Source organism: Salvelinus fontinalis, chromosome 8 (assembly GCF_029448725.1).
Source record: "Salvelinus fontinalis isolate EN_2023a chromosome 8, ASM2944872v1, whole genome shotgun sequence".
Lineage (NCBI taxonomy): Eukaryota > Metazoa > Chordata > Actinopteri > Salmoniformes > Salmonidae > Salvelinus > Salvelinus fontinalis.
In genome coordinates, this window is record NC_074672.1 from 9,988,512 (window position 1) to 10,008,682 (window position 20,171).

General features: G+C 45.6%; 1 protein-coding gene across 2 annotated transcripts in view; it reads right to left on the bottom strand.

Moving 5' to 3' along the window:
• Nucleotides 1-4,450: 4,450 nt before the first annotated feature.
• Nucleotides 4,451-20,171, bottom strand: part of LOC129860507 (fidgetin-like protein 2) — a 29,563-nt gene continuing 13,842 nt past the window's right edge. Inside the window, exons 3-4 of one of the 2 annotated variants that reach the window (XM_055930944.1) lie at nucleotides 13,230-15,537; nucleotides 4,451-10,256 (exon numbers count right to left, since the gene is read on the bottom strand). In XM_055930944.1, coding sequence (XP_055786919.1) covers nucleotides 8,110-10,245 — 2,136 coding nt within the window. In that variant the 5' untranslated portion in view covers nucleotides 10,246-10,256; nucleotides 13,230-15,537 and the 3' untranslated portion in view covers nucleotides 4,451-8,109. The remainder of the gene's footprint in view (nucleotides 10,257-13,229; nucleotides 15,538-20,171) is intronic. The other variant, XM_055930943.1, reaches the window with a different exon arrangement.

Below are 20,171 nucleotides of genomic sequence, written 5' to 3' on the forward strand. Positions count from 1 at the left end.
CACATTCTTACAATAAAGTGGTGATCCTAACTGACCTAAGACAGGGAATTTTTACTAGGATTAAATGTCAGGAATTGTGAAAAACTGAGTTTAAATGTATTTGGCTAAGGTGTATGTAAACTTCCGACTTCAACTGTATATCAACACCGTCACCGTGGCCAGATTGCAGAGACAACAGGCAGTGTTTCTGGGCGTTGTCTGTTGTGCCCATCAGACCTCCACCAACACAACAAATCTCCTTTGATCCTCAAACACATCCTATTATACATCACCAGACATAGGCCTGTTGCCTCCATGGACTAATAGTAATAAGTGGATAAAGGGTAGATTAGTAAGTGATGTCTTACACATTCTTGGTATGCTTTGGTATTCCTTGATCGGATGAAGAAAACCACATGTTAAAGCAAGGATCAACCAGGCCTATAGGCTCTATGGTACAATTAGATAAAGGGGTAGATTAGCTTGAGCTGGCTTATACATTCTTGGTATTCTTTGGTGTTTGTTAGTACTCCTTTCTGAGGTATTCACTCCAGTCTTCTACAGGAAAAGGAACACTGTCGGTCGCTGCCTCGCTCTCCACCCAAGGTGCCATTGCTGCCTCACTCTCCAACCAAGGTGCCATTGTTGCCTCGCTCTCCAACCAAGGTGCCATTGCTGCCTCGCTCTCCAACCAAGGTGCCATTGTTGCCTCGCTCTCCAACCAAGGTGCCATTGCTGCCTCGCTCTCCAACCAAGGTGCCATTGCTGCCTCGCTCTCCAACCAAGGTGCCATTGCTGCCTCGCTCTCCAACCAAGGTGCCATTGCTGCCTCGCTCTCCAACCAAGGTGCCATTGCTGCCTCACTCTCCAACCAAGGTGCCATTGCTGCCTCGCTCTCCAACCAAGGTGCCATTGCTGCCTCGCTCTCCAACCAAGGTGCCATTGCTGCCTCGCTCTCCAACCAAGGTGCTATTGCTGCCTCGCTCTCCAACCAAGGTGCTATTGCTGCCTCGCTCTCCAACCAAGGTGCTATTGCTGCCTCGCTCTCCAACCAAGGTGCTATTGCTGCCTCGCTCTCCAACCAAGGTGCTATTGCTGCCTCGCTCACTAACCAAGGTGCTATTGCTGCCTCGCTCGCTAACCAAGGTGCTATTGCTGCCTTTCTCTCCAACCAAGGTGCTATTGCTGCCTCGCTCTCCAACCAAGGTGCCATTGCTGCCTCGCTCTCCAACCAAGGTGCCATTGCTGCCTCGCTCTCCAACCAAGGTGCCATTGCTGCCTCGCTCTCCAACCAAGGTGCCATTGCTGCCTCACTCTCCAACCAAGGTGCTATTGCTGCCTCGCTCGCTAACCAAGGTGCCATTGCTGCCTCGCTCTCCAACCAAGGTGCCATTGCTGCCTCGCTCTCCAACCAAGGTGCTATTGCTGCCTCGCTCTCCAACCAAGGTGCTATTGCTGCCTCGCTCACTAACCAAGGTGCCATTGCTGCCTCACTCTCCAACCAAGGTGCCATTGCTGCCTCACTCTCCAACCAAGGTGCTATTGCTGCCTCGTTCTCCAACCAAGGTGACATTATATAGAAGGGAACTCATGAGAAGAGAACATTCATCTACTCTTCGAGAACAATGGGAAGTATAATAAAAATGGTATTACAAATGATTATTATTAAAACCCACATGTTCTGTGTTTTACCTTCAGCACTCTTTCTCCCACTCCCAACCTCTCACTGCCTGTCCAAGGTTATGTCTCGGTCTGTTGTTTGTAAGTGTGTTCATGATGATAATAAAAAAAATAATTATAAAACTAATTTTCTAACAGCTGGGGAAACAATTATCCTTGATGACAGGCTGAAGGACAGCCACTAACCACAAGGATGTGGGAACAAAACAGCTATATGTCATTATTAGACTATTATTAATCACACAGTTAACACCCTCCCCACCCTCTCACCCCCCCAACACACACACACGCGCATGCACACACACACCACCACCGCCGCCACACGCTACTCTACAGGGACTCACACAGACGTTATAGCTCAGTTAAGATGTTGACATTTCCGCTATCCCTAACCCTAGCCCTAGCCTCAACCACAACCCTAACCCTAGCTTTAACCACAACCCTAAACCTAACCCTCAACCACAACTCTAACCCTCAACCACAACCCTAACCATCAACCACATCTAGTAAGTAACTGACTAATTTCAGAGTTAGCGCTTGATTCAATCCGTATAGCTGAAGTTCAGTGCTATAGCGCGATTGAATTTAAAGGCAATGTTCCCGGGTTCGCACACTATAGCTCTGAACTTCAGCGAAACGGATTGAATCGAGCCCTTATACTATTATTGTTACTGATTTTTCCTCTATGGAAAATCTTGCCATTCAATTTGGATTGCAGGTTCTTGAGAGAGGGCTACCAGTAGCTTTAATGAACTATTTCAGAGTTAACTGTAGTTGTCACTGACCGTCCCTATACATCATTTGTCATTTATTCACATTCAGTCTGTGTTTTCTGAAAGGTGTCAAGGAAGCCCAGAAATAGCAAAGTTGAGACAGTATGGGGCACGGTGTTGTTTACATGGTATGACAGGGATGGAGGAGCTCAGTGCTCTGGTGCTGCTGCTCTGGGTCCTCTTGGGTACTGTGTAATTATTCAGCTGTCTCTGGCCTGGGTCTGCTACTGCCGCTGCTGCTGCTGGATCTTTGCACTAAGGAGGTGAAAAATATCCAGCAACTCTTTGGAGAACAGTGGAGGAAACTAAGGTTTATTTGAACAATAAATCATAATTTTTTTTAAACAAACTTCCATTGACAGTTGCTGGACAGTTTTTTAATGTTCATGCAGCTTGGTTTGAAAGCAGTATTCTTTTTTTTCTTTGCTGCCTTTGAACCCCGAGAGCACTGAGGATGACCACATTCCCAAAACACAAGCACCAACACAAAAAACAACCACCAAGACAAGGCTTTATTTTAATCTATACTTTGTTCTGTGTACATCATTCATGTGTAGGCTAATCTATGTCACCAGAGATGCCTGTGTGAATCAGTGGAGGCTGCTGTGGGGAGGACGGCTCATAATAATGGCTGGAACGAAGCTAATGGAATGGCATCAAACACATGTGTTTGATACCATTCCACCTATTCCCCTCCCGCCATTACCATAATAAGGTTCTCCCCACAGCAGCCTGTGGTGTGAATATATAGCACGGCGGCAATATAGCCTAACTATACTGAACTGAAATATAAACGCAACATGTAACAATTTCAAAGATTTTACGGAGTTACAGTTCATACGAGGAAATCAGTCAATTGGAATAAATGAATTAAGCCCTAGTCTATGGATTCGCATGACTGGGAATATAGATATGCATCTGTTGGTCACAGATACCTTAAAAAAAATGGGCCTCACAATGGGCCTCAGGATTTCATCACGGTATTTCTGTGCATTCACATTGCCATCGTTAAAATGCAATTGTGTTCGTTGTCCATAGCTTATGCCTGCCAATACCATAACCCCAATGCCACCATGGGGCACTCTGTTCAGAACGGTGGCATCAGGAAACTGCTCGCCCACACAATGCAATACACGTGTTCTGCGGTTGTGAGGCCGGTTGGACCTACTGCCAAATTCTCTAAAACAGCTTTGGAGGCAGCTTATGGTAGAGAAATTAACATTAAATTCTCTGGCAACAGCTCTGGTGGACATTCCTGCAGTCAGAATGCCAATTGCATGCTCCCTCAAAACTAGAGACACTTGTGACAAAACTGCACATTTTAGAGTGACCTTATATTGTTCCCAGCACAAGGTGCAGCTGTGTAATGATCATGCTGTTTAATCAGCTTCTTGATATGCCACACCTGTTAGGTGGATGGATTATCTTGGCAAAGGGGAAATGCTCACTAATAGGGATGTAAACAAATTTGCGCACCAAATTTGAGCTAAATAATATTTTTTGTGCGTACGGAAGATTTTTGGGATCATTTATTTCAGCTCATAAAACATGGTACCAACACTTTGCATGTTGCATTTATATTTTTGTTCAGTATATAAAGCCATGTTACTGCTAGTGCGAAAAATCATTAGCGTTTTGATTTATTAAATGATTTGTTAATCAATTGAAGTGACTTAACTGACCTTAACATTGGGGTCAGTCCAGGATATGGATGTGGAGTGAGGTAAGATGAAACCATGTTGTCATTCCAGCACTCTCTGGAATTGGAATTTTTTAACAACCCAATTGGAATCCAAAATCAGAACTCCTCAACCAAAACCCTGAGCTTGATCAAACCTGTGGTTGAGTGGCAAGACTTCTGGCACATACATCAAGCTCCCCACTGTGGACTGGGGTTCAAACCCCCCATCTATTCGTCCCACCTACCTGTATTCTCTTCTCATTTTAAAACTGTCAAAATACTCACAAAAAAATCATACACTCTGATGTCATTAAAAAAAGAATGACAGGGCCAGCAGTCCAATATTGACATATTTCTGTTTAATATTGTGTAATAATATTCTCTTAAAATACAGTCTTTTCTGAGGTAGACCATTATTACAGTTCAAGAACATTATTATCAGTTTGAAAACAGACATAAAAAAGACATGAAATTAATACTTTCATGTACAATATGTTGCCAAATGAGGTAGAAATGGTTACAGAAGATGTACAAGAAGCAAGAACAAAGTTACTGTAATATTAGATTAAAAACAGCTAACAAAAGCCGATTTTGTTGAACAAACTGTTGTTGTATTTTTTGTTTCCTTATTGGCTTTAAGACACAACACTGATTAAACAAAGGTGTATTGTAGAGATGATATCAATGATATGCATGAGTCAAACAGGAAGTACTACCTCACCCAATCATCAATACCTCTAACGATAAGACCTATTCCCACTCATTATCTCTGATTAATACATTAAGCAGTAACATATGTAGAGTGAGGTAATCCATTAATGAAAAACAATAAAACAACTGACAGAATAATGAACAAAATGATTATGTTTTTCTGAATCTACATGTTTGACAAACATGGAGGATTTTGGGAATCTGGGCTCTGGGAAATAGCTGAAATATTTTTCATTATTCACATTAACTAATGATAGTATTGATATCGGCTGCTTTTCATGAACTAAACTCCCATGAATTCTGTTATAAACTACGACAATTTGCCTCAAGCCCCAGCCCCTGCCTGATATGTAACACCTCTATCTGAAAACGAATTATAACTTCCTCTAATGATCCTTATAAATTATGTATCTTAATGTTATGACACATAAATGATTCCATATTTAAACCCATCTCTCAGAGGCTCCCTAAGGCTTATTTCTCCTGCTTAGTTTGAAGATGTATTTCCAGTTTCTTAAACCTACTGTGTGTCCCAAATGGCACCCTATTCCCCTTATAGTGTCCTACTTTTACCAAATGTGCCTCAACCCTGGGGTCAGTGTGTTTGACCCGGCTCTATGGCATGACTGAAGCCACCAGCTGTACAGGGGAGACTGGAGAGAGGCCAGGGTTGTGATATTAGGTTCCCGGACATCAATCAGAGCAATGCCACTCCAAAAGGAGGAGGGAAGCAGGGGGTAGGAGGAGGGGAGGGATCGATGGAGGAGGGAGAGGGCAGAGGGGGCCAGCCACATGGTCACTGGGGCCAGCAGCTAGGGCTATAGGGACGACCCTACCTCTATAATAACTGCATTGGGTACAGAGAAAGAGAGATAACGAGAAGAGCGAGAGATGGGGAGAAGGAGAAGAAGCAGAAGACGATTACATCATCCTCCAGTGTACCTGCGGTCTGCACACCATGGTAACGGTCCAATAATCATGACCTCACCTCAGTACCTGCAGCTCAACTGAATGACAAGATATTTCCAGGCTGTTGTTAAACAGAGTAGTAGCGATAGCACAACCCTGTGTGTATGCTTTTCTCTGGATTGTCATGTTATATTTAGGATTGTATTGTATTGTACATAATACTGATTAACAATATATGGTTATTGTTAGACATGATTAGCTGCCGAATGCATATAACTGATTCATCTTTAGGTCCTTGCTCATTTTCTATTTTCTTTCTGCTGTATATGACAATTAAATGTATATGACACTTAAATGTATATGAGAATTAAATGTGTATGACAATGGTTTTACTGCTTCTTGTCTGTGTCCAGGCTTGGAATATAAATGTGCACCTTTTATTAATAGATTTCTATAAAGAGTTGCATCTATTACAATAAAAGATGTATATAACATTAATGCATGAATATGACATGTTAACTCACAATGCTTTGGGTTGATTTGTAAACAGTTTGTCCAGCAAAAAAATGAATATTTTCTGTGTTCTACATAACACTTCATAAAGACAATCATCATTCCACCAAAAACATCTACATTAAAAATAAAAGGATACGATTTTTTTTGTATTTATATATTCATATATAATAATAATAATAAAAACATGGATTTTATGGGATCAAATATCCTTTGAAATACCTGAATTACATTCAATGTTACTCTTTGTAGCATTTTCAAGTTTCTCCCTCGAGGCATATGCACAGACAGCTGCAGTGTGTATACAACAGGACTGTGTGAGGTCTTTTCTCCTCTTGCTCGTCAGCTCTTCCTCCCCTCTTTGACTCTCTTCACTAAGACTGACGACTACATACATTCTTTATTTCTTCTTTGAGGTAAAGAAATTCTTCCTGAGCATTTCAAACAAGACTACATACATACATACGAAGAAAACCAGCAGATAGGTGAAAGAGACAAACAGACATCAAAGGAAGCGCCATCTTGCCTTGATGTGCTTGTCTGTGTTACAGGGCTGTATTAAAGCAGCATTCTCAGGGAAAACTGCACCGAATGAGGAATGTGTGATAAACCACAGTTCAAATATATTGTATGTGTGGATGTTATACTCATGGCTTTGAATGATAGTGTTGTATATTCAACCACAACCTAGTCTCATGACATTTGTGTTCCATTTCAACGTTTTTGTAAAGTTGCATGTTAACGTTTTTTCTTGTACGTACGGCACCATTCAGGATGTACACAATTGATGAGCTATTGTAGTGGGTTTGTCTCCAAAACAGCTGTGAATGATGTGATACTGTACTATAGGGGGAAGAGGGACCATTGATCCCAAAGTGTCCACGATAAGACCAGATCAAATGATGATGATGCGTTTTGTTGAATTATTTCAGCACAATGACATGACTTTGGCGAGAAGCTAAAAGCGGTGTTTTAAGTTAATAACCCATAATGCTAAGAGACAATGAGGAATTGTTGATCATTTTTTTTGTGGGAAAAACCCCCACCATAGTTGTTCAAATAGATTCTAAGCTGTTTCCACCTGACCAATGAAAACTAAAACAGTCAGACGACAGAGGGATCTCTCAAACAATCCTTGGGTCATGTTCATGAGGAAACAAATGTTTTAAAATGTTTTGCAACGAAAATGTGTGTTTTTTATTGGACGAGTCCAGGTAGTCCTGCCCCTTTTCAATCTGTTTTGCAACGGAAAGCAAAAAAAAGGTGTTTCTTATTGGACAAGTCCAGGTTGTTCCTAAAGATCCTGATGATCCATCACCTTGGACTACGTCACCTTGACAACACATTACTGATTTATGTGCTGGATCACAAAAAAATATGAAACTTTGGGTGGAATCCAAACTGTCTAGAGATGCACGTTGCACAAAACTCGACTTTGCGTGATTCATGCACTGATGTCGAGATTTGAGACAAGTTATGCACATGGATCTCAAGTTAGGATTTGAGAAGTAATCTCCAATGATGCAGTTATCCCACCATATAGGTTCAACTACTACTGTAATACACTGCCCCGTCCACAAAGGCCTCATCTATCTTTTTCTTTGGGAAAAATAAAGTATATGTATATTTAATAGAAACATCAGCATGCTAACCAGAGAAACCTATGTTAAATCTGCTTCTCATCTCTCCCAAACCTTCGATCTTGACAATCTAACTCTTTTGGTTGCATAATAATAAGTAATTACAAAAAAACTAAACAGTAAAACATTCCCAAGACTCATCATCATGTCAAAAGTGAAGACAGGGTTTACATTCACAGTCCCCTACATTTATATTACATACAGTGGCTGTCTCCCTGCCTTCTCATTGACTGTACACCTTGCTCCACTCCATACAAGTGTCCAGTTCTTTCGGGGTGGCGTGCGACTGCGGACGCACCTTGCAGAAGGCGTTCTCAAAGTCTTTGAGGGCTGGGGGCCCCGTAGCCTGTCCTGAAAGGCTGTGTAAGGGCCCCTGAGGGCCCGAGGAGGATGCTGAGGATAGGGCCTGCTGGCAGAGCTGCAGCAGCTCCCACACAGAGAAGCCCTCTGACCGCTGCAGTACAGCCCCCAGCTCCCTGTCACTGAGAGAACATCCCTGGGGCACTAGCGCCTGCAGCAGCACCTGTCTCCGCATCCCCGCATCTGGCAGGCCCACGTGGTAGTGCTTGGCGAAGCTTCGATGCACCGTATCCTGGAGCAGGTCTGGCCTGCCGGTGGTACACACCACAATCACCAGCCCAGGTGCTCCCCCTGCCGACCCTAACCCCATCTGGGCCTTCTCCAGGGCGGATAGCAACACCTGCCTCAGACCCTCCTCATCCTCCAGAGCCTCCACTTCACTGAGCAGCACAACAGAAGGCTGTCTCGCCCCCGCCACCTGCAGCGTGGCCCCCAGGATCCCCTCGGCATCCACCTTGCCTTTAGAAGCTAACATGGCCCCGCTGAGCCTATAGAAGGAGGCCCCCAGCTGGGCGGCCATGGAGCGGGCCAGGGTGGTCTTCCCGCTTCCCCGGGGGCCGAACAGCAGCACGGTGGCTGGGGGTAGGATGGTGGGGCTGGGCCTTAGACAGGGCCACAACAGCTCCTCCTCCAGGGCAGCTTTGACGTGGGTCAGCCCAGCCAGCTCCCCCCATAGCAGGGCTGGGCTGCAGTCCAGCACTTCCCCGTTGACTAGATCCAGAACCATGGGGTCTGGACTCTTCAGGCTGGCTGTCTCCCCTGGTCCAGACCCAGGCTGGCCTTGGCCGTGGATGGAGGGGCGTTTCTGGTTGTGAGCCTGGGAGGAGCGGTGCTGCTGCTGTTGCTGCTGGGAGTGGGAGAAGCCCTGGTTTTCTGACCCTCCTCCTCCTACGTTCTCTCCAGTCATCCCTGCTGCCGGGCTGTTCTCCCCTGCTACAGCCACCATATAGGGAGGGGACACCAGGGGCTGGGAGGAGGGCTTACTGGGCTTAAATGCCAGGGGATCTGTGCTGCCTGTGGTGAATCTGATGTTTCCTTTATCCCCCATGCTGTAGGGAGAGAGAGAGTCCCCTCCTCCTCCGGACTTCATTGGGTCGTAGCCTGAATACTTCCTGTATCGAGAAACTTCCCCCTCCTCTTCCAATGACATGTCAAATGCCTTCCTCTTCACCCCACCTCCAGACTCCTGGTAGCTGTAGCTACCCCCGACTACGGTGGGCCGGGAGGGGAGAGGAGTAGGGGTGGCCAGCCCGGAGTGTAAGTACCCTGCAGAGGGGTGGCTGTAAGCGGGGGCCAGGCTGGGCTGGTGGGGATAGCTGCTTGGCGGGTAGCTGTAAACTTGGGTGGAGGGCGAGTAGCTGGGCACCAGGGTGGGCGTGGGCTGGAGGGGGTGGTGGAGGGAGGCGGGGGGAAGTGCTGAGCCAGGCAGGGGCCCGGGGCAGTACCCAGACGAGAGGTAGGTACCGTTGTAGCTGGGGGGGTTGTAGTCACCAGAGTGAGACCCAGAGCAGGAGCTGCTACCACTATATCCAGAGTCTGAGAGGTTACTGTTGACCACTGACACACTGCTGGCCCCTGGGGGCCCTGCTGATGTGGCCCCAACCTTGGGGCCTGACAGACCATCCAGGGACCCGGGGTAGGGCCCCTCCGCACTGTGGCTCAGGGGCCAGGGCTCCAGCTCAGTCTTGAGGCCATTGAGGCCCCCGAAGGCCCCTGGCTCTGGGTAGGCCCCTACAGTGGGCCCCGGTGGACGGTTGTAGGGTGAGTCTAGAACACCAGAGTACTTCTCTGCATAGCTCTTTAGCAGATTGGAGGCGGTTAGGGCACCAATGTCGTCATTGGCCCAGGCGTAGCCGTGGGTGGAGCCTCCTCTGGCGTGGGTTCGGCCAGCGGTGTACAGCTCGGACTTGTGGGCCGGCGAGGAGGTGGTGGAGGACACATCCAGGTGCTGCTCAGGCCACTGGCTGAGGGACTGGGCATGCTCCGGGTTCCAGTGCATCTTATACAGGCCTGGAGGAGAGGAAACAGAAAGAGAGAGAGACACCAGGTTGTAAGGTGCTGTTTAGGACAGTGGTTCCAGTGCATCTTATACAAGCCTGGAGGAGACAGAGACAGAAACCAGGAAATATACGAGACAACACAGAACAATAAATGTGTTGAAACCAGTGGCGGTCGGTGCCGTTTAAGATGAAGGGAGGATGATTTTAAAAAATCATGAGCGTGGCCTTATTTCTATTAAAGCATATTGGATGACTGTCAATCATATTCCATTCACCCATTTCAATGTAACAGCGATAGGTTTAGGGTACTACATGATACTCAAATTTTCCCTATACCCATCATGAGGTTGCTACAACCTAGCCTATGAAAAGTTTGTCAACAGAATTGGTAGAATTAATATACACCTGATCACACGTGAACACAGTTCACTTTCATAGCAGCCACAATGTATTCCTTCCCGCATCTTTGCAATCTCCTCTTAAAACTTTTCCCTTCTCTTGTGGACTTCAATGCACAACACATCAGCTGTATGTGGCCAGGCGAAAAAACCTTTCCAAGCCAAGCCATAACCGCTTCACACAGCCTACATCGTTGTCACCATATTAGCTAAAATAACGTTGTAGTCAACATATTTAATAGAACTAACAAGTTAGTAAACCCCCTGCAATCATGCAGTAACGTTACGGTGTACAGTCAGTAAGCAGTTTAGCACTGGTGGCAATAAATTAGTAAAACCAAAAGCTTACCTTGACTTGGAAGAGTTCCAGTGTTTTTAAACTGTGTTTCCATAGAACATGCCATACAAATAAAGGCATCTTAATTAATTATATGAAGAGTGCCTTGGTCCTCCTTTCTTTTTGATGACCAATTTACCCCTTTTACCGAATAGCACCTTCCGTCTACCAAAATCTGCTATTGTGTACCTCAGCAGTGCTCCCCTTCCTTCTTTTGTTCCAGTGTTGTGTTGAATAGTCATAGCCAGTGAGATAGCATCCCTCTGTTTGAGCAGGGTGTTTGACTAGGCTAGACTACCTAGCTGCATTTGCTAGTTAAGTAAATATGTCTCTAACTCCCTTTTGCTTCTCCTTCATTTTGGAAGAAATGTATTTGTTCAAAACTGTTCAACTATTGTTTTTCTCTCTCTTTGAGTCTACTACTCACCACATTTTATGCACTGCAGTGCTAGCTAGCTGTAGCTTATGCTTTCAGTACTAGATTCATTATCTGATCATTTGATTGGGTGGACAACATGTCAGTTCATGCTGCAAGAGCTCTGATAGGTTGGAGGACGTCCTCCGGAAGTTGTCATAATTACTGTGTAAGTCTATGGAAGGGGGTGAGAACCATGAGCCTCCTAGGTATTGTATTGAAGTCAATGTATCCAGAGGAGGATGGAAGCTAACTGTCCTCCGGCTCCACCATGGTGCTGACCTACAGAGTGCTGGTGAGGCTACTATAGACCTTCATTGCAAACAATGTGTTTCAATCAAACATTTGGTGACATGAGTATATTGAGTATAGTTTTGTCTAAAAAGGATCATTTTTTTAAAGGATGATCATCCTCTCCCTCCTATGAGGAGCCTCCACTGGTTGAAACACTATAAAAGCCTATTGTTTTTATGTGCAACCTATTCTCTTCTACTCACATATATTATTATTGGAAAACGTCCCTCAACCTCACTTGTCTTTTAACATTGTTTAACAGGCCTTTCAACACTCCTTTCATCAACAATCTCTTTTTCCTCAGCCTGTTTTCCTCTTTGCTACTACTGTGTCCACAGTGATACATGGCCAGAACACCTCTTATCAGAGAGGCTGTTAGTGGGAATGACTTTTTCCTGTTTCTCCTGCTGGTAGGGGATTGTGTTTTAGTGTTACCATCAGGCATGGCAACAGAAGGAGCTCATATTACCCAGAGAGAAGGGGGGGGGGAGGGGGGTGGAGAGAGTGGAGAGAGGGAGAGGGAGGGAGAGAGAGAGAGAGAGAGAGAGGGAAAGAGAGACTGGAGAGAGGAGGAGAATAAAGACAGAGAGGGGGAGAGAGAGTGAGAGAGCTGGAGAGAGAGAGAGGTAAGGGGCCAGGAGGAATTGGATGGAGCTGTTTCCCAGGTTGTGTTAGTAGTGTGGTGGTGATAGTATTGATAAGGTTATCCTAATGCTCCCTGCACCAGCAGCACTCCCAGATGACCTATTGTTATCTCCCTGCTGCATGCTGTCACCCCTTCCCCTCCCCCCTGGCCCCACCCACCTGAACCAACCCCTTTGCGCACACCATCGCTTCAAAACAGACCCCTGGCCGGCTCGACAGAGAAAGGGGGGGGGGGGGGGGGGGGGGGGTTGTATGCTGGACAGTGTTGTGGAGAGGGGGGGAAGAGGGATGGAGGGAAGGGGAGTATGGACATTGGACAGTGTTATGGAGAGAGGGGGAAGAGGGAAGGAGGGAAGGGGAGTATGGACACTGGGCAGTGTTGTGGAGAGGGGGGGAAGAGGGATGGAGGGAAGGGGAGTATGGACACTGGGCAGTGTTGTGGAGAGAGGAGAAAGGAGGAGGGGGTTGGGTGGGTTTGGAATCACAGAATAGCGTGCTATTCATCTGCAGCCTCCCATGGAACATTGGGAGAGTGGAATGCATGTTCCTGTCTGTTACTCTGTACTTTGGCTGACTCTAGCTGGCACTGTTCCTCTATATGTGTGTGTGTGTGTGTGTGTGTGTGTGTGTGTGTGTGTGTGTGTGTGTGTGTGTGTGTGTGTGTGTGTGTGTGTGTGTGTGTGTGTGTGTGTGTGTGTGTGTGTGTGTGTGTGTGTGTGTGTGTGTGCGTTTGTTGGTGCACGTTTGTGTGTAGCACAACGCAGGGAGCCTCTGATTGATCATGCCTGTTCAATACACTGAGAAGACGAGCAAAAAAGGGAGAAGGGGAGCATATGGAGGAATGCAAAGGATTAAAAACAACTTAGTAGAATCCGCCGTTTCATAAAGACTCACACAGTCAGGCTGCTTCTTGCTGAGGCGTTAGCTTGATATTCCAGGAATAGTTTGGCATTATTGAACTGTCACGATTTGGCCTGGGGAGTGGAGGACTAGAACTATTGCCCGGCAGAACAGGCAGAGGAGAGGAGTGGAGGACTTGAACTATAGCCAGGTAGACGAAGTGAAGAGGAGAGGAGGGGTAAAGGAATAAAGAACAAGAAGCTGTCATTATTACTTGCCTGGCCTCTTCTAGTCTGCGCCCCAGATGGCACCCTCCCCATTCCCTTTCTAGCACACTACTTCTGGACCTATAGGATCCATAAGAGTAGTGCACTACGTAAGCTGCCATTTGGGATGCACACTAAGTATTTCCTTCAGCAATAGAGAGAGGCCTAGCTGCTTGATGATCCATGAGTCATTCCTCTGTCTGTATGACTGTGAGGCTGGAGCCTGGACTCTTATTGCCATTTAAATCAAACCGCTAATATCCACCGACCGGCAACTGCCACTCTCTCTCTGTCTCTGTCTCTCTCTCTGTCTCTCTCTCTGTCTCTCTCTCTGTCTCTCTCTCTGTCTCTCTCTCTGTCTCTCAAATTCAAATTCAAGCTGCTTTATTGGCATGAAAAACATTGTGTCAATATTGCCAAAGCAACAATGTATACAATATACATTGTAATAAAATTATAAACAATGACAAATAATAATATAGAATGTCTCTCTCTCTCTCTCTCTGTCTCTCTCTCTGTCTCTCTCTCTGTCTCTCTCTCTCTCTCTCTCTCTCTCTGTCTCTCTCTCTCTCTCTGTCTCTCTCTCTCTGTCTCTCTCTCTCTCTCTCTCTGTCTCTCTCTGTCTATCTCTCTCTCTCTCTCTCTCTCTCTCTCTGTCTCTCTCTGTCTATCTCTGTCTCTCTCTCTGTCTCTCTCTCTGTCTCTCTCTCTGTCTCTCTCTCTGTCTCTCTCTCTGTCTCTCTCTCTCTCTCTCTCTCTCTCTCTCTCTCTGTCTCTCTCTCTCTGTCTCTCTCTCTCTGTCTCTCTCTCTCTCTCTCTGTCTCTCTCTCTCTCTCTCTCTCTCTGTCTCTCTCTCTCTGTCTCTCTCTCTCTGTCTCTCTCTCTGTCTCTCTCTGTCTCTCTCTGTCTCTCTCTCAAACCTCAACAACATCCACCAACCGCTGTGCCTTTCCTCACTCTTTCCTTTTCTTGTCTCACTCTGACAATGCTGCTTTTCTCAACTACTAAACTTTGCCTCCATCGCTCTCTCTCCGCCCAGTGGAAACCTCCAACCTCCAGCGCTCTCCATGTTTTTTTCTTCAAACGGCATCTTTTAAATCAATCATTTAAATCAAATCAACCTCAACTGATGGCCATCACTCTGACTGTGTTGCTTTCCTCAACCTAAACGTTGGCCCTTTTCTCTCTCTCTTCTCCCCCTGGAAACCTCCAACCTCTCTTCAGCTTCTCCATGTGTTTTCTTCAGATTACAGCCTCCCTATTAATTCAGTCCCATCAGATCAGAGCAGCAGAGCAGATGGCTGTTGGATTATGAAGTTCTTCATATTCAAATCCACAGACTGCCTTAAGTTCCCAACGTCCAAACCAGTTAAAATAATCAGTCCCCTAAGCCTGCCACACACGGCGGTCCTTCCAGAAACATTAACAACCTGTACTAGGACACCACAGTCTTTTTAGGAAACATGCTTAAAGACATTTGGACATTCTCCACTCCACACCCAGCCAGCTGACCATATATTTCTGTGGTTTGACTTAGAAGTCATTGTCCGGCAGATTGGAGAGAGAGAGAGAGAGAGAGAGAGAGAGAGAGCGAGATTATTGTTTTGAAACTTCTGTATGTGTAATGTTTACTGTTAATTTGTATTGTTTGTTTCACTTTTGTGTATTGCTACCTCACTTGCTTTGGCAATGTTAACACATGTTTCCCATGCCAATAAAGCCCCTTGAATTGAATTGAATTGAATTGAGAGAGAGAGAGAGAAACAGAGAGAGACAAAGCGAGAGAGAGAAACAGAGAGAGACAGAGAGAGATACAGGTAGAGAGAGAGAGAGAGAGAGAGAGAGAGAGAGAGAGAGAGAGAGAGAGAGAGAGAGAGAGAGAGAGAGAGAGTGTTGCTACAGAGAGACTTAGCTCCATGTCCTGCAGGCCAATCCGTTCCCATCTGCGGCAGCAGGCAGTTTGTGAGTAGCGTAAGGCCCAATAACGGAGCCAGTGTGGGACAGAGACAGATGGAAGCCCAGGGGATCTCATAAAACCTGCAGCGGACAGAGGGAGGAAGGGGAAGGTGGAGAGGAGGGGGGGAGGGAGGGAGGGACTGGACAGCAGGCGTGAGGACCCAAAGAGGACGGAGGAGGGCGAACGTTAGGACATTAGGATGTTAGAGACCTCATTGAGGCATCCAGGGGGGTCTAACTGCTGGCCACTCCATCATCAGAGCAGCATGCCAAGAGCTGTACAGGCGGATCCTGTTCCAGGGAGACCTGGGGCATATGGTACAGGTTGGCTGACATTTTTACAGAAAATCTGACTCACTAGGGCAGTTTATTTCTCATATTAGAAAAAAACCTCACTCTCTCTTTTCTTAATGATGCGATCACTGGCGTAACGCAGTTTCTCTGGACCCCCAATAAGGTCGCAGTCCACATTTAAAAAATATATACATTGAATGCGTCAGCTAGACAGCCACTCACAAAGTATAGACTACCGATCGCTGTCCATGGTGCTGAAATTGAGACGTCTATTGGGGGTGCCTATCTAATCGATGATAGGCATTCTGTGGTGCCAGTGCATGTAGCCTATAGCTTTGCTTTAGCTAATGGATAAATGTTTATCGGTAGGCCTATTTTGTCATCATTTTCTCATGTTAAGCCTAACATTTCACAAAGCTATACACGGTGTCGCAAGGCTGCTATTAATGTAATTACTTGTTCAGTAATTAAAGTTGGGAATTTTTTGATTCAACAGCATACTAATCAGCAACCAACTGATTTTTACAAAAAGATACAACTGTCCTGTATTGTCCTATCTGAACCTGTATGACCTGAGCCATCCTCACGCTCTCTCCCAGCTGGGAAAGGAAGTTGTTGTGGGCAAAACCAGTCAATTAATGTCAAATAATACAGTCAGTCCACCCTCAAAACATTTAGATTTCAAGACACACTTAACCAGCATTGCTACCACAGCCTTCTGCAGAAATACACCATCCCATCTGGTTTGCGCTTAGAGGGGCTATCATTTGTTTTACAACAGGAGAATGACCCAACACACCTCCAGGCTGTGTAAGGGCTATTTGACCAAGAAGGACAGTGATGGAGTGCTGCATCAGATGGCCTGGCCTCCACAATCACCCGACCTCAACCCAATTGAGATGGTTAGGGATGACTTGGACCGCAGAGTGCTTCAACCTCATCAAATATGACAGGAGAGATGATAAAAAAATATATATGATGTTCCATGAGTTTTGTTGGAGTTTAGAGTGACGAAAAGTAGCTAACTGCTCTCTCACATCTCTTCATTCCTTGAGCAGAGGGAGCCAGAGATACTTTTGAGGAGATGGGAAACTCCATCGGAATCATGTTAACGCCCATTGTGTACGTTGCCAATGCTACGTCAATGGGCCGTGCGGTGCATTCTGGGCGATTCTGGGACAAGTAGAGCTCTCCTTCAAGGAGTGAATGAGAGTCAATTGGGCACTAGCTCAAAAACCCAACATTAGCATGAATTTCATCAACAAGAAGTACAACATTAGAAATCTTTTCTGAGACGTGAGATAATTAACTTGCTAATAATTAACTGTAATATTGTATAGCTTTGGAATCGTGACATTACGTACTTTGAGTGATGATTGGCTTAGCAACCGCGTGATACAGCATGGCAATGTGAATGTGATTGGTAAACATTCTGCTTGGTGGGGCATTATGTGTTCCTCCATTGATTTCCAAAGGGGATTCCTATCTCCTCCGTTCTCGAATATATCTGGCCGGGCAACCCAACTGGAGTCATTGGTATGGATACACAGACTCAGTGCGCCATGAGCAGAGTGCATGCAGAGGGAGCTGCGTGCAGGGAGAGATCAAGTGACAGAGAGGACAGAGACACCAGCAAAACACCCCCACACCATCACACCTCCTCCTCCATGCTTCACGGTGGGAACCACACATGCGGAGATCATCCGTACACCTACTCTGCGTCTCACAAAGAAATGGCGGTTGGAAATTTTGACACATCAGACCAAAGGACAGATTTCCACTGGTCTGATGTCCATTGTTCGTGTTTCTTGGCCCAAGCAAGTCTCTTCTTCTTATTGGTGTCCTTTAGTAGTGGTTTCTTTGCAGCAATTCAACCATGAAGGCCTGATTCACACAGTCTCCTCTGAACAGTTGATGTTGAGATGTGTCTGTTACTTGAACTCTGTGAAGCATTTATTTGGGCTGCAATTTCTGAGGCTGGTAACTCTAATGAACTTAGAGGTAACTATGCGTCTTCCTTTCCTGTGGTGGCCAGTTTCATCATAGCACTTGATGGTTTTTGCGACTGCACCTGAAGAAACTTTCAAAGTTCTTGAAATGTTCCGCATTGACTGACCTTCATGTCTTAAAGTAATGATGGACTGTCGTTTCTCTTTGCTTATTTGAGCTGTTCTTGCCATAATATGGACTTGGTCGTTTACCAAATAGGGCTATCTTCTGTATACCAACCCTACCTTGTCACAACACAACTGATTGGCTCAAACGCTTTAATAAGGAAAGAAATTACACAAATTAACAAGGCACACCTGTTAATTGAAATGCATTCCATGTGACTACCTCATGAAGCTGGTTGAGAAAATGCCAAGAGTGTTCAAAGCTGTCATCATATCAAAGGGTGGCTACTTGGAAGAATCTCAAATATAAAATATATTTTGATTTGCTTATCACTTTTGTGGTTACTACATGATTCCATATGTGTTATTTCATAGTATTGATGTCTTCACTATTATTCTACAATGTAGAAAACAGTAAAAATAAATTGAAACCCTTTAATGAGTAGGTGTCCAAACTTTTGACTGGTACTGTACTTAGCTTCCTAGTACATATGGACATTAAAAAGGTTTATGAATGACTTTTCGGGAGGTTACTGTGAAAATATTTTTTTAATCCAAATGTATTGACATCAATGACAGGTGCATGGACCCCCAGAGCTTGTGGACCCCCCTGCCTTATGGGGGCTGTGGGGGTGTCTGGTGCGCCAGTGGAGGGAATGTGTTCTCAAAAGCTTGATAACACATGATAATAATTCGCTATGTGCACCATAGAGTTCACACGTAGTGCACATAGCGGTGTTGTTCATCCACAGTCGAAAACTATGGTAACGTTGTTCTCTAGTTGCTCTTTCAGATCCTGTAATTCTATCTAGTTCTGTGGGATTATGTGGTTTAAAAAGCCACATCTCTATGGGGAATTTTGTACTGTAGGCACAGAGACCTCTCAGTCAAATGTTCATGATCACACAGGATTATGGGTAAAAACCCACATTTAGAAAGGTCATTGGCAGTAATAAATATTATGAAACTCTCTTAGTTTCACTTGTTTTGGAAGCTTACTGAATGAAAAGATCTGCTTTACTCTGTAAATTGGAGAGTATTTAAATACTTCATATTGCCAACTCCGTGCTCTGTAATGTCCACATCAAATATGCATTGATTGTCGACTTGTAAAGCCAATATAACACATGCACAAAGAAATTCAGGGACTTTCTTCAGTATCTCTTCCACACGTAAACCTGATGAGCAACTTATTTGTATTTGCGCTTTTGCCTATGTTTACGTGTGTGAATATGCATGTGTGTCCTCTCAGCCCCTGAGAAAAAGAGAGCGAGTGTGACAGATGTTCCCTACTGACCGTTCTAGTCCTACTGTCTCAGAGTCTCTTCAGTCATTGTGAGAGCTACTCATCCACCAAACATCCTCTCTGGCCCCTCAGCCCTGCCGTCCAGCTTGTGTGTTTGTGTGTTATCGTACCATTCCGTTGGCTCTGAGACAAAGCCTAGAGGATCCTATTGTCAGCTGGCTGCCTGAGGCCTAATTATGGAAATCGTATTAATCTATGCAGCAGCAGCTAGCCCTCTGACAGCCTTTGTCCCTACCGGGGATTTATTGAGGGACCTGTGTGTGTGTGTGTGTTTGTGTGTGTCTTTGCTGGTGCATCCTTTTGTATAGGAAAGGAGAGCGCTCTTTAATATGACTTTGGGTAGGCCACTGAGGAGGAAAGGGTTTAGGAGCAGTGCTAGGGTAGTTAGGTATCTTTGAGCCGTTCAGTGGTATTCCTCACTTGGCTATGGCATTTGAGGAGAGGAGAGGAGGAGGGTTTTAACTTAAGAGCTGAGGAACAGTGTTTGCTAGACATTTGGTTTTGGCTTTGAATCGTTCACTCACTTGTATTCCTCAGTTTCCAACGGCACAATTGCTTTTCGGGTTGACTGAGTGAAACTGGGAGTTTAGATCCGTTATGGTGGACTGGAGCTGAACTGTCAGTCAGTGTGTTGTGGTTTTCTATGAGGCAGAGGTTGAAACGTGAGCCTGGCAGGCAGCCTAGTACCGGTGCTGTTTCACTGCTCCCCTGGGGGTCTCCCCCCTCTTCTCCCTCCTCACCAGCTCCGCCTATCATCTCCCCTGGCCGCACTGATGTTTTTCTGCCCTGAGGAACAAAACTGACATGGATGCAACAAGCCTTCTGGGACGGAGTACCTATTAAAGCAGACAGATAAATGAGAAAGGATGGAGAGAAGGGGAGGTGGAGAGGAGGAGACAGATTCTCCCTCTCTGGATAAATCCAATCAGCCTGTAGTCAGGGAGAGCGAGCCACACAGTCCACCTCCAACCCCACCTAACCCAGCAAAACCTGTAAACTAGCTACATACTCCACCCCCTGTACCCAGGGCCGGAGAAACAAGACCCAACATAAAACGTCA